General features: G+C 41.2%; 1 protein-coding gene and 1 long non-coding RNA gene across 2 annotated transcripts; one reads left to right on the forward strand and one right to left on the reverse strand.

The window, feature by feature from the left end:
• The first annotated feature begins 1,578 nt into the window (after nucleotides 1-1,578).
• Nucleotides 1,579-8,231, forward strand: hoxa4a (homeobox A4a). The gene is made up of 2 exons (XM_056582421.1): nucleotides 1,579-2,858; nucleotides 3,370-8,231. The coding sequence occupies exons 1-2, from the start codon at nucleotides 2,441-2,443 to the stop codon at nucleotides 3,696-3,698; spliced, it is 747 nt and encodes a 248-aa protein (XP_056438396.1). The 5' UTR covers nucleotides 1,579-2,440; the 3' UTR covers nucleotides 3,699-8,231.
• LOC130375481 (uncharacterized) lies at nucleotides 6,894-9,460 on the reverse strand. The gene is made up of 3 exons (XR_008893843.1): nucleotides 9,188-9,460; nucleotides 8,162-8,290; nucleotides 6,894-7,904 (listed from the first exon to the last, which is right to left on the reverse strand). It is a non-coding gene; the product is annotated as an uncharacterized LOC130375481 (long non-coding RNA).
• Between the last annotated feature and the right edge of the window lie 4,500 nt (nucleotides 9,461-13,960).

Genomic DNA, 13,960 nt, shown 5'->3' on the forward strand with positions numbered 1-13,960 from the left:
CAATTCGCTTCTGCATGAGTTAGGTGAAACAAAGGGACATTTAATAAAAAAACATTCCCTAGCTAAATTAACTTACAGCAAGTGGTGGCTCTTGTATATTACATTTAAAGATGCATACCTTATTGTAGAAAACAAATAGACAATAGAAAACAAAATACTTCATATGTTAAACGAAAAAAGGAATAATACACCTTACAACGTGGTCAGGCCGCTACATTCAATATTGTTGGTCAAGTTGGAGCTAGTGGACACAATTAACTGAATTAAACACATAAGTATTCAACATTAAAATATAGAGACATTGATTGCCAAATAATGTATCTTAATATATCTATTTAACATTTTACTATTTTCGTGGGGTTTTCGCCTCACTTTAAGCAGTTTAATACCGCGCTTGGTGTTTTTCAAATGGCTTTGTGGCATTTCAACATAATTGTATCTTGTTGGAACGTCCCTGGGTGTTGACCCACGCTAAGTGCTCTCCCATCTCCTTCAGAGTTAGGCAGACGTTGGAGATTGTGAAGTCCAAGTCCGGGGTGAACTCGAGGTCACATGCGTCTAACAGATATGAAAATGTCGCCTCTTTGGAGAAGGGCACGCCTTGTTGTTTAACAAAGACTGTCAATGCCCAAGATTAATCAGAAACAAAATGGAAACGGTGTCACTCTGGGGTCAGCAGAAGTTATCTCTGTTTAGGGCCAGGAATACAATGGCGGGGAGAAAAAGGGGAAAGAACGCTTTCAATATTTCCGAGGTTTGTCCTCGTCTTTCACGACGCAGGGGCCTTCTCCGAGTGGACAGTTAAGGATAACTTCTGTAAAGTCTCTTTGGCTCAAAGGGAATTACACAGTTGTTCATGTTGGATTTGTTCTGTGCGGATATGTGAAGAAACAAGTTGTGAAGATGGAGATTTGCGTGACACTGTGGGCAGAGGAGCAATACGGTCAGCCGCTGCTATATTTATCTCGTTGGTTTATTGTCTGCCTTTTCTCTTTTCATCTGGATCATTTTATTCTCCGGAGTCTATGAATGCATATCTTCATATCATAGGAATGTAAGCATATTTGTTAATATAGAACTCTCCCTCTACGTATTACCATCTTCTACGTCTTCAATCCAAAAGATATGCATAATTAATGTAACAATAATAACAACCATCATGATAACCATAATAATAACCATAATAGTAATAATAACAGATATAAAAAATAAGCACAATACCTGTTATTAATTCATACTTGGCTACCCCTTATATATTATTCATATTTTTATAGAGGCCTACTAAAGCAGGCCTAATTGCTCCAGCCTTTTGTTGCATGAGGGTATCTCTGCACATTGTTTTACTCGATTTTGGGAGATTTCATTCAAGGGCTTCTATTTTGGACACTAATTACTTGCAGGAAAAGTTGTGGTGCTACGGCGTCAGGTCATCCACTTGTTATATTATTGTGCAGTGTAAATCCCACTATCTATCTTACTATCGAAGGACCAGGGGGCTCGCACGAGGGCAGCTTGTGTGCTGTTACATGCACTTGTTCATCCAAGGGAAAAACACAAAACGGTACAACGTTTTGGATTTGGTAAAAAATAAATTTTATCTCAGAAAGATATTTGATTATGGTTGCAGTGCGTATATGTCCATTGCTCTGTAATACATGTTAAAACTGAGGAGGAAAAATCGAGTTATCTTTATTTTTGGTAGGAGAAATGGTTTATTAATGACGTAATGCGTAAACCTCTTAGATTGATGTTGCCTGAGCAACATTGTGTTTAAAGTCAAGCTCACGAGAAGAGTAGGGAGTCAAAGGTTTCTTAATATAAACCCAGCTGCACGTAGAGAGTCTCTCTCTTTCTCTGTCTCTTTCAGATCAGTAAAACATATCTGTTTTTTTATCCTTTTATTTAGTTATTTTTAATAACGTGACAACGTCCTAAAATGACTGTCTCTTTCTGTTCTGGTGTCAGTAAACAGCCTCGTGTGTAGAGCTGTGCACTAAGACGCACGCTAACCTAAAATTCATTTAATGTTCCATCAGAGATATTCTTTTGTTTGTGAAGAAGTACATTCCCATCCATAACTTTGCTTTCACATACAGCGGGATGCTGGATTTTCTCGGATATAGGACTAAATCAAGGTCGGCGGACACTGCCCCTACTTTGGTCCATGCAGTAAACAAGTCGCTTGATTGGATTTTCTTTATATACTGTGATTTAATAAGGAAAACACAAACGTAAGCTAGTCCGAGCAATTTTCGTTGTGCAAAATGCCATGCTTTCCATTGGTTCCTGTTTACATGATGCCCACAGGAGACACCGTGATTGGTGGTGCTTTACACGTGACCAGACAACTTTGTACATTTGACAGGGAGTAGGAGGGTTTTGTGGAGATCAGAAAAACGACAGCGCGATAAAAATTAGTATTGTTGCACTTCACAAATTAATGACCATGAGTTCCTATTTGATAAACTCGAACTATATCGAACCATCCTTTCCTCCATGCGACGAATACCAACAAAGCGGATACATCCCCACGCCCGGGGATTACTACGAACGGCAAAAAGATACAGGTTTTCCCCATCACGACGATGCATCCTATCCGAGGTCAAACTACACAGATCCGAGCTACGATTACGGCAATGTCCCCACCAACGGACTGGACGATTTCAGCGACGGGCATCACGCACAGCCGCAGCCCGTCCCCCAGAGCCACGGTACTCGCCTCAACACGGTTCCCGAGAGCGGCGCAGGGACGAACACCAGCAAAGACTGCAGCCTTGCAAATGAGCCATATCCCGGTGTACCAAAGGGCAAGGAACCGGTGGTCTATCCATGGATGAAAAAGGTCCACGTTAGTAACGGTGAGTTATCGTTACAGTTAAATGGTAGAACCACAGAGAGCCGACCACTGGAACATACGCAAAGCCATTGAGGCAGCACTAGTAGCGCCCCTTACAACAGCAATTTACGACTATCGAGCAGCAGGGTCGGTAATTAAGGACCCTCGTAAATTTTATTGCCTGTGTTCGTCTGTCTGGGCCATGTGCCTTTGTTGCTTTTTAACCTAAACTACCTCTACGGGTGGACCAAAGCCAAAGTATGATATTTAGTCCTGCTGTTTGGTTAATCATTTGTACGCTTAATCTATCCCCGGGTACGAATTCTAACACAGACGGCATCGCCAAATTAAGCGCATTTCTGCGCACGAACGGGAGAGGACATGATGCAAAAAGTGGGATAGTAATCGCCATTTATGTCACATCGTCCTTATAGTCTTTAATTTTAGATAGAATCTTGGGGATCTTTTTGGGGAAGGAAAACCTTTCGCTTCACGTAACACCTGCTTGCTTTGCATGTGCATGGTTTTTGCAGTCAGTGCCAGTTACAACGGAGGAGTGCCCAAGAGATCCCGCACCGCCTACACTCGCCAGCAGGCTCTTGAGTTAGAGAAAGAATTCCACTTCAACCGTTATCTGACCCGACGCAGGCGGGTGGAGATCGCGCACACCATGTGTCTATCCGAACGCCAGGTGAAGATTTGGTTCCAGAACCGACGAATGAAGTGGAAGAAGGACCACAAGCTGCCCAACACAAAGATCCGCTCCTCCAACACAGCCTCGACTTCAGTCTCTGGTGCCCAGCCGCAGCAGATCAAAACAGGCCAACAGCTCGTGCCTACACCGTGCGCCGCCAGTCTATAGTGCGTGAACCGCAGCAAACCCACACCACAACACAGACTGAGAATGCAAATTACAAAAGTGGAAATTTTTGTGGACCGACTTTCCGGTGTGTTACACATGTTGTAATCCCCCCCCCCCCTTTTCCCAAACTTCTGCCATTGGGTTTTACAAGTCCATCGTTCCTTGAAAACCACCTCTGCTCCTCGTTTGTCCTCGTCATATAAGCTTGAAATTCACCTCTAATCACCCAAGACGGCAACTGAAGTGTACATGTATTTGTTTAATTTTATGATACAAAAAAGGGGAACGCACGTTCAAAGCAAGGACTTGGGTTAATATACAGGTTAAATGAAGTGAGGCAAACGTAAGTCATTTTTTATCAGTATTATCATTTTTTGTATTGCTCATGGAAAAGTCTAATATACTTGAAAGATATATAGCAAATCTCTAGGTCATGCAGAGTAACATTGTAGTTTTTTTTCTGTGTGTGTAAGAGAGTGTGAGTGAGAGCGAAGGATAGATAGTGTGTGTGTGTGTGTGTGTGTGTGTGTGTGTGTGTGTGTGTGTGTGTGTGTGTGTGTGTGTGTGTGTGTGTGTGTCTGTGTGTGTGTGTGTGTGTGTGTGTGTGTGTGTGTGTGTGTGTGTGTGTGTGTGTGTGTGTGTGTGTGTGTTTCTGTCTGTCTGTGTGTGTGTGTGTGTGTGTGTGTGTGTGTGTGTGTGTGTGTGTGTGTGTGTGTGTGTGTGTGTGTGTGTGTGTGTGTGTGTGTGTGTGTGTGTGTGTGTGTGTGTGTGAGAGACAGAGTGTGTTGGTTTACTGTTGAATGTAGCCCAGGTGACTTTTGCATCTGATGTATATAGACAAATCACTAAGAAGGCACAATGAAAATAACATTTTGTCTTTAGAATTATGTTTGTCGTTCTAGTTAAGTCGTGATAGTGTACCACATGTCGTGCTGTGTTCTAAACTGTGAATATCTGTATGTTCTGTCGAAATAATTGTCGTTGTAATGTAGGCTAAATAGCTGTTCTTGTGAAATAAATATATTCTTCACTGAATGATATGGCTTGAAAAATCTGCATATAGAAATGGCGCACATCGAAATGCTGAATAATTATACACGGGCCAATTGCATAGGATAATATATTTTTTCGTATTGTTTTTTATTTAGTATTAGGGCATCGTCCGTACGTTTCGTCACCTTCGTTGTTTTGAGTAGTCAGTTTGTGATTTTTTGTAAGGATATTAAAAAAAGCAATTGATATTATTTGCAATTTTTAACGGTGTCTATTTCATTTCATACATGAATAAGAGTTACCCTCCTCTGTTCTTAAAATATAGCACGGACGAATTGTTTTATAAGAGGCCACACTCATTTGTTTCGTTCCCGATTGTTGTCTTTTTCTGTCAACTGTGTTTGTAGCAATATCAGTCAACACGTTATTATAAGTATCCCTAACAAAGTTTATAGACGTTTTCATCGAATAAATTATTGAAGAGTAGTTGTTATAGAATAATTTATTTGTTCTTATTACAGAAACAGCTTGAAGTGCTAGTTCCACTACTCGCGTTAGGTCTAAACATTGAAAGGGTTTATAGTAATCCAGCAAACAGTTTATTTTTGTAAAGTCCATAGCAAACATAAGTGAACTAATGTTTAACTGTTGTTTGCTACCTGCTACACTCAAACAATAGGAAGTTCAACCAGAGGACACAACCGTCACTGACCAATCAGCGGCGCGCAGCCCTTCTCCTGACCCCTGACCTTAAGACACGCACAATGTTCATATCATACATCAGTGTAATACCACTTTGGCTTTCTTCATTTCGTGTTTTCTTCATCAAACAATGCCCTGAAAAAATGTGTAGACCTTAATGTCTGACTTGTATTACTAAACGTTTTCATTTTTCTGCACATTTCTATACAGCAGTGTTGCGGAAATAGTTGATGATGGCCAGGATACATATGTACAAACAAAATACCTAACATTTTGGCATGAATTCCAGCCCTCTTTTTAGATAATATATCTTTAGGAAATAGATTGCCGATTACCTTGCACGAGGCCTAATTGAAAAATCGGATAGGCCATAAACAACCGTTCTGTGCGTGAGAGTCCCATTGCTGCGTAATTTGCCTTTATTTTTTAGTCATTATATGAAATCGTCATATAATGGCCACTAACTTGTCATCTTCTATTGTCAAAATCATTCCGGGCATACTTTACGCACAGACATAGTTGTAGGGATGTGCAAAAAAATTGCGTTTGACCTGATTGGCACCCATTTTACGCAACCTATCAAGATGTCGAACAAGTTAAATTCAAGATTTCCATTCATTTTATACCACAATGGAGGTCACTTCCAGGGTTTTAAAATTTTAATTCGCTCATCCACGTGACTCGATGAATAATGAATGCCCTCGGGTCAGAAATAGATATGAAATTCGGCCGTAATTCCATTTGAAGTGATCCTCAGCAGTGTGCGAGATACAGTTCTGGTGATAAGCTCTAGGTTATTCCTTCGTCCCTTTTGAAGAAGCCTTCGTGACTCTGTGTGAGTATATTTCAGATTCTCAGCAATTCCTTTGGGTCTTTAAAATGATGTAATTTCGGCTCACCTGCACATAAGAGTAGGCCTAACTAATTAGTTGGATGTACATAGCAAAACAAAATATAAACCAAAACAAAACAGTCTTTTGGTGCCGTTTTTCGCACGTTCATTCATTTCTTCCGGGCGACTAACCATTTATGTTATCATTATGAAAAAAAGGGACAAACAAGGCGTTTAGTAATACATGTTTTGGGTGATATTTATATTGTTGTCTTGTTAGCTGTAGCATAAACTGTTTATAGCCTGCTCCTGTGCTCAATAATAATCTAAACGGGGGCTTAAAAATATGAACATTGGTCTTATAAATATGAGGCCCTAAATGTAGGATGTCAAACAATAAGAATCCACTGTGTAACAAACAACCTGATAATTCGATTACAAAAGCTAAATCCCATGGCAACTTGTTGAACAACATAGGTCGAATTTAAACAAATATAGTTTATTGCCTCAGTAATGTGAGGCTGTTTCACCTCATTAGTAGGCCTATTCTTTATTCATATGATTTATGTGTAACTTAGTGTTAACACTTTAAAATTACAGTTAACTGTTATTTTGAAGTACCATGAAAGATCTGAAAGGCTTGACCACATAAGGGACAGAAGACTATCAATTTGGTGGATTAAGATTCCAACGTCTTTATCATATACGGATTATTGGTGATATTAGCATTAATATTGTCATTTATTTTATTATTTATTAACATACTATTGGTATGATTATTGTCTTTATGATATGCTATTATTATTACCATTATCATGAGCCCTTATATTAAAGCGGAGCCTGTTATTAGCATCATAATATGTTAGTAGCCTACCTGAATTTCTAGTGGTCTTATAGTTGTAGTTTTGAAATAGAAAAAAATACAAAAAGCTAATACAACACAAACAATACAAACAAATATTGACTCTTTATTGAAACTAGTTAAACAATCCACATGAACGACTCACAGTTCAAACATTGAAACGCATTCAAACTCTCCTTCTGCCATTAAACAGTGATCCAGAAGGGCACTAGATAAACTGTTGTATTTCACATTAGCCTTGATGTTGGCGGTTGTAAACCTTCGAGTAGCATTTATCTTTAGTGGAGTTTATCGGTAACCTAAGCCTACTCGTTAGACCTCCGGATGTCAACATTGTGGGGAGATATGTAGCGCTCTCTGGCCGCCATCCAAAGAAAGAATGGTGACAAGTGGTTGGCGCCTTTAGTTCCCTTTAGTTGTCAGCAAATATGCATTTGCGAATGCATACCTCTATTCAAACAACGGAGCAGTGTTATGAACGTTCAAAACCATATGTTCAAATTATATTTGCCTACGAATTGAACCACAGTTAGGGTCCAGGTCTTATGGGTCTTATAAGGTAGTGTATACGTTCTTAGGAATAAGATCGATTGTCTGTAAAACAAATGTCCTTGATAGACTATGTGCCTTCTTTTCCAAGACTTCTGGATTTTAAACTTCACACTTTGGTTGTCTCTCCCCGGGTCAGGGAAAAGTTCAGGTGCGGTGGCGAAAGGCTGCGTGGGAGTATAGGGTCTGCTTTCTGTCCTGCGTTACGTCCGCCAAACATTCTCCAGCGCCTCCAACATTCTCCAACTTTCCTGTTTTGTTGACGATCCTGGATAAACACATGGACCACGATTAAAAAAAAAGCACACAAATAAAATAAAAGAACAAGAAAGTACAACCGTAACAACGACATCCAAACAGCATGCTCCATAACACAATCAAGCACCGCGTAAACTATCTAAATTGTATTACGCGTAAACTATCTATTACGCGTTCGGTGCTCTCGGCCATTATATTTGCATTGTGAAGATGCATTGAAAGATATGCTCTTCTCCAGCCCGTGCCTTTAAAAGTTTACTGCTCAACTTGTAGTTTGAGAAAACAAAGGCTGGTGTGGGAGTGGGGTGATGTTCATGTCCGCCCAGAATGATTAATAGTTGTGGCTGGTCTTTTCCACGCCTGCAACTCCATGTTGACGGGAAATAAGCGCCAAACCTTGCAGAGAGAGAGAGATAGAGAGATAGAGAGAGAGAGAGAGAGAGAGAGAGAGAGAGAGAGAGAGAGAGAGAGAGAGAGAGAGAGAGAGAGAGAGAGAGAGAGAGAGAGAAGCTATATAGGTCAAAACATTTATCCAAGAGGTCAAATAACCAATGATGCAAAATATATATCCATAGTTAGGGCAGACTCATGTAGATATAGTTGCCAAGTTATTGGCTGATAAAAAATACAATACAAGATATGATTCCATTAATAACCCCCATTTTAGATATCGTATAGCCTATACTCTTGGCACCGGACCGCAATCCCCCTTTGCACCGTCCTATAATGTAACACTGCATCACTCAGATGTTCATAGGAATCACGCAGGTCAATGTAGGCGGAATGGTTATCCCTGTTATGTGGGGTCACGGACTCATGTTTGGTGGTCACGTATTTAGAGCTACACTCTCAGCCCACCGCTGACTGACAGAGGCTATAGGTACATGTACCACTTAGGACCACCGCGGTGCACGCGTCTTCTCAGAAGACCCAACAGGTAATGCTATTGTGTGCTGTGAGTTATAATGCGTCCACATCACGCACGGCGGTATCTGAGACACACACAGTGCGTTATGACATAACGCAGGAGTAAAGAACGGGAGGGAAGCATTGAGTAGCCTACTCGCTTCGGGCTTTTCACTGTAGGTCCTTGATTTCCTAAAGAGGAGATGTTGTAATATCCTAATTAGGGCACCCTAAAGGGATGTTTTGGAAGCTACAATCCTCTCCATCTTCTTCAGTGCGAATAGTCTCACCTTAATGCGCAAACGTAGCCTACTACCACTACTACTCCAAAAGCAGTCGCTGCGAATGCGTTTAAACTGCAGATAATAGAGCAGGTATAGCACTTACCGCTAATGGCCAGTAAATATATGGCACTTTAAAAACGACAGAACACCCTCTCCTCTGAATGGGGCGACATGTGGAAAAAGCTGCTGCTGCTCTGCGAGAGACCCGCTCCTCTTGCCAGATACATTGTAATGTCATGTAACCCTCTTTTTTCTCCGTCCAAACGGATCCGTTTCTCCTCGGGGGCAACGACTGCCTCCATTAATGATTCACGGACTCAAATAAAAGGGATTTAAGTTGACGTTGCGTCACGTGAGCGGACGCATACTATTGTTCCGTGTTATGGTACGGGGAGGAAAAGCGTTGTCCCGATGCGGGCATATGATGCTGATTATGTGCGAGTTACCCCCACTTTCCGCGAGGGGGGTCGGGGCTTTGTTTTAATCTAGAGAAATAGGGAGATACGGTGAAAGGGAGGTGTAGGAAGAATCGTGGTTTTTGTGGATGGTATTTTACTGCTTTCACCGACGGATATGTTTTTTCCACGAGGACAAAATCCGAATCCATTTGTTGGGAGGATGGATTTTATTTTGAGGTATTTCCGCCGATTGTTCATTATTGTCGTGAGTTATGGCCGCTCGAGGTTGGGGTCAGTAGAAAAGAGAAGCGGCTCCTCGCCTGGGTGCAAGAGGAGCCGTAATAGGAGGCTATTAATATCAGGATATCTGCAGGTATCAAGGATTTAACAAATGCACCTTAACGTAGCAAGCTTTTCAAACCAATTATAAACAGCTCTAAAAAATGTACAGCTTATTTATTGTGATCAGGATTGCAAATGCTTTGTACTTGCATGCATAAGGAGCTCAATTATTGTAAATATATATTTGCAATATATAATTGAAGACCAATAAATTACCCTACATTGTTCTTGAAAACCGACTCGGGCAAAGCATTCATTGGAACGCCAGTCCTACAATGTACCGCACCAAGGCCTTAAAGTCCTTCCTATAATTGTGCAATAATCTTGTCTCTTTACATGGATTTGTGGAGTAAATGATAAATCAACCGCGAGCCGCTTTAAAAAGTAAGGGAAAGCAGTAGGATTGTGTCGCTCCACGAGGGAAACGAGCATATAATGGAAGACGGAGTGCCATCGAGGACCGCGCGGCCGCGCTGAGGTCACGACGCCCGCTTGTGATTTATGGGCGCGGGGACTCAGGGAAGCCGCCGCGCGACAGCTAATGACTATTCGATCAATTTTGCAGCATAGTGGTATAGGAAATACACGAACGAAAAAAATATATAAAAATGATCCGAATAAAAAATAAGCACAAGTTGTGTTGTGAGTTGTGTTCAGTGCGAAGCTATATGTGATTCAGGTTGTTGTTGTTGTTGTTTTAGTGGACTAAACAACGCGTGTCTGTCGCTATAAACGAGCTGGCCCTTAGTAAAGAGACTTGTAAATCAGACTAATTTTTCGTTACGTTAGTTGCACTAATAACATACATTATAGACTATTTAAGCAACCAAAATATAAATAATATAATCCCCAGGCTAATTCATTGCTGTAGTGTATTTTGTTCGAATTATCGCAACTATGTGTAAATAAACTCCATACATAAAAAGTGCATTAGTTGACCTATATATTTGATTTGCTGGATGTAGGTACAGGCCCATGCGGCGTTGAAGCTTATGGCTAGACATACGAAGCATGAATTTAAAACCAAAATTACATTAATAATATCATACATATTATCGCAGTATAAACTCTTAAGTGTTTGTGCGTGTGAGTGTTAGTCTAAGTGCTCTGACTCTTTGTTTCAGACCACTGTCGAGGTGAACGCAGAAGGCCTTGGTACGGTCGTTCAGAGAGCCTGCTTAGCCGTTGGTAAGTCCACACGCCCAGCTCCATATCTGTATCGATTTTAAGCTATGAACGCTCGGTGATAATATCCTTATTCAATTTATAATAACGCAGCACGCGCGCCCGCCAAGGCGCTCACAGGGAAAGGCGCGCGGCCTCAGCACATCTCCTCCCCGCTGCAGCGGAAGAACCGCGAGGAGGCTGATAGCAATAATCCCTTCTCGTCCACTTGTCTTTGTCGCGCCATTCATCACTATAAAAATGACGAAGGGAATCGTACCTCTTAGAGCGGGCGCCTTACTCCTCGGAAGATACTTTCTCGGCCTTACATGGTCTTCCCCCAAATATAGTTGGCTATTTCCAACTCAAGCAACCCCTTTTTTTTACTCACATTTTCAGAATATGGGTAAAAGGTTTGTGTCTTATTATTCAGCCCCGGCAATGCAACCCACTTACTCCTTTGACATTTAACCCTCAAGCTATAGTGACTTTAAAGAGAAACACGAATCAGCATTTCACCAAAAGACAACGGAGTAAATAATTATACAAATGCCCCCGTACTCCTGTTAGGAAAAGCCACGTTGGCTAAAAAAAAACGAATGCGTGATTTTTTTTTGTCCCACTCGCCCTCCCACGCCGGTGTGCTCTACTTTTTAATTGTGTCGTTGTGTCTCCGTCCCAAAACCAGAAGGAGCTACTGACGTGTTTACAGCCTGAAGAAGCGAGCGGACATAAATCTTGTTTTTTTCCCTTTGGTCTACAAAAGACACCATTAACATGCAGAGGGATTCCCCGGCTGTCGGCTCCCCTCTCTCCCTCTGATACCTCTCCGCGCGTGCTCCTCCGTCCGCCTTATGAAACCTTAGATTTGTATCGCCAAGCTTCTGGTAGCAGTCGTCGTTTTGAATCAGGAAATAAAACAAATTCCATTCAACTTGTTCCTTTCCTGGGTGACGCCTAGGTTTTTTTTGTTGGCAATCCGATTAAAATATCCCCCCTTAAAAAACTAGAAGCGACCGTGTCCATTAAAGCCCGTTTTGTGTATGAAAAGAAGGATAGAGCAGTGTCTTGGAGGGCTTGGTTAATGATTAATCGGTGAATAGAAGCTCTGTGTAATCCCTGGGAAACCCTTGTCAGCGGTTGCTCCACGCTGCACTATACACAGGCATGCCCTAATATTTCCTCGCAGAACATTTAATGCAAAGAAAACTCATATTTGCAGTGGGCTCGCGCGCATTGTTTTATTTTTTTCCATATACACTAACTGATTTAGTGGGTGTGGAGAGGCAGTCACTTGATTTGAACATAGCGCTGCTTAATTTGCATAATTGTTCTTGTCTACGGTGACGCTATGGTTCGGGGGAGTTCACTGTGAGTGTGCATGGTGGACTTGTGAACGACGATATAGTCCAGCCTAGCCCTGGCCACCTTAAATATGTGTATGAAGCCCGGGTATAGCTCGAGCAGCATGTGATAAGTTCAATCGTCAGGGCAGATAGCGCTTATCGTCGTGACCCGAGTGCTCACGCCTGCTTTCGTAATCTCAGTTTACCCATCCACGTCAAATAGGAGAAGGAGAGAGAAAGAAAAAAAAGGAAAAGGTGAAAGGATTTTGTTTCTCCTGCACGAGGAGTCCTCCTGGTTCTCTGCCTTTTTTTGTGTTGTGGTCGCCAATGCATGGTCTATGGGTCGCAGTCTGTTGCTGTTCAACCCCAGCTGCATTTACCTAAACTTTTATCTGGATTACTGCTTTGATCGATTTGGTCGCTGAATGAGAAATTATTGCGGCGTGGTCTGCATTCGTCGTCAGAGGATAAGGTAAGCAGGCCAGGAATAGGCTCCCTCGGTTGTAAATGGCAGAGTTTGTGTGTCTTGCGGTGATTTATCACCGTATGACTTACATCTCGGTTCAGGAAGAGTTCACACAGTCAGGCAAGCAGATTTCTCTCGCGTGGACCGTGGAGTGCACAGAGAGCTCGTCTGTCTTTTGTGTTGCTTTTGTTTTTTAAGGAAAGATTTATTTTGTTACGTATGAATATTCCCGGTCTATTCCCGATGATCCTTTGTGGAGCCGATTTAGTCATGCGTCCAATTTGCACACAACGGATTAGCCCAATTTGGGCACGGCAGAATATGGGTTTGATTTTTTACAGATTTGTCGGTTATAATTGAACCTTTACTGCGAATATGTTGTTCACGACTTGCCATGCCACTTTTACCTTTTAAATATATAATTAGATACTATCTTTGAATCGAGTAGGCATAGGCTACTGAATGAGCAGTCGTCGTTGTATAATAATGTCATTTGTTAATGTAATGCCCACGGAGTATTTTGGGATCGGACAAGCTTGCCTTACCTTAACCATAACGAGTTTTATCTTCGTATTTGTTGGAGATAAGGGCTATTTGGCCTTATTTTAACTTGCTTACTTACTTGATAGATGATAGCAGTTTTGGAGTTGATATATTTGATAATAATCTAGCATGTTCACGGTTTACAAATGTAGGCCTCTTTGACTTGTCATAAATCATAGGCTATGGGCATTAAATATATGCAATGTTAATTTTGTTATCGTTATTATTATTCTCAGTAGTATTCTTAGCATTATTAACATTAGTAGGCCTATAAGTCTATGTTCAGTAGGTTTCCCTGTGTTGTATTAGTTGGATTATATTTAAATGTCTATAACAAGGCATTATTATGGTTTATTATTAATTATTGGTTTAATATTTTAGGTTTATTCTTTATTTATATTTATAGGCTACCCTGTACCCTGCTGGAGGAGATAGTGGGAATCATCTTATTCAAACAGCCTAGTGGAATATCCTGCTTTCAAAGAAAGAATCATGGTTTATATCGATCAAGATTAACGGTTTTATCGTCAATAAAATAGCAGCATATATGGACCTTAGGGATATATATATTTACTTATGGGTGTAGATTAGTTGGGCATCCCTAGTTTCTCTGTTTG

This window comes from Gadus chalcogrammus, chromosome 22 (genome assembly GCF_026213295.1).
Source record: "Gadus chalcogrammus isolate NIFS_2021 chromosome 22, NIFS_Gcha_1.0, whole genome shotgun sequence".
Classification (NCBI taxonomy): domain Eukaryota; kingdom Metazoa; phylum Chordata; class Actinopteri; order Gadiformes; family Gadidae; genus Gadus; species Gadus chalcogrammus.

What these genes read in the sequence shown, in the direction of transcription:
- hoxa4a (XM_056582421.1), top strand. Translation starts at nt 2,441, where the DNA reads ATGACCATGAGTTCCTATTTGATAAACTCGAACTATATCGAACCATCC. An exon ending in AAAGGTCCACGTTAGTAACG is followed by an intron (nt 2,859 to 3,369) that starts GTGAGTTATCGT and finishes TGGTTTTTGCAG; the next exon opens with TCAGTGCCAGTTACAACGGA.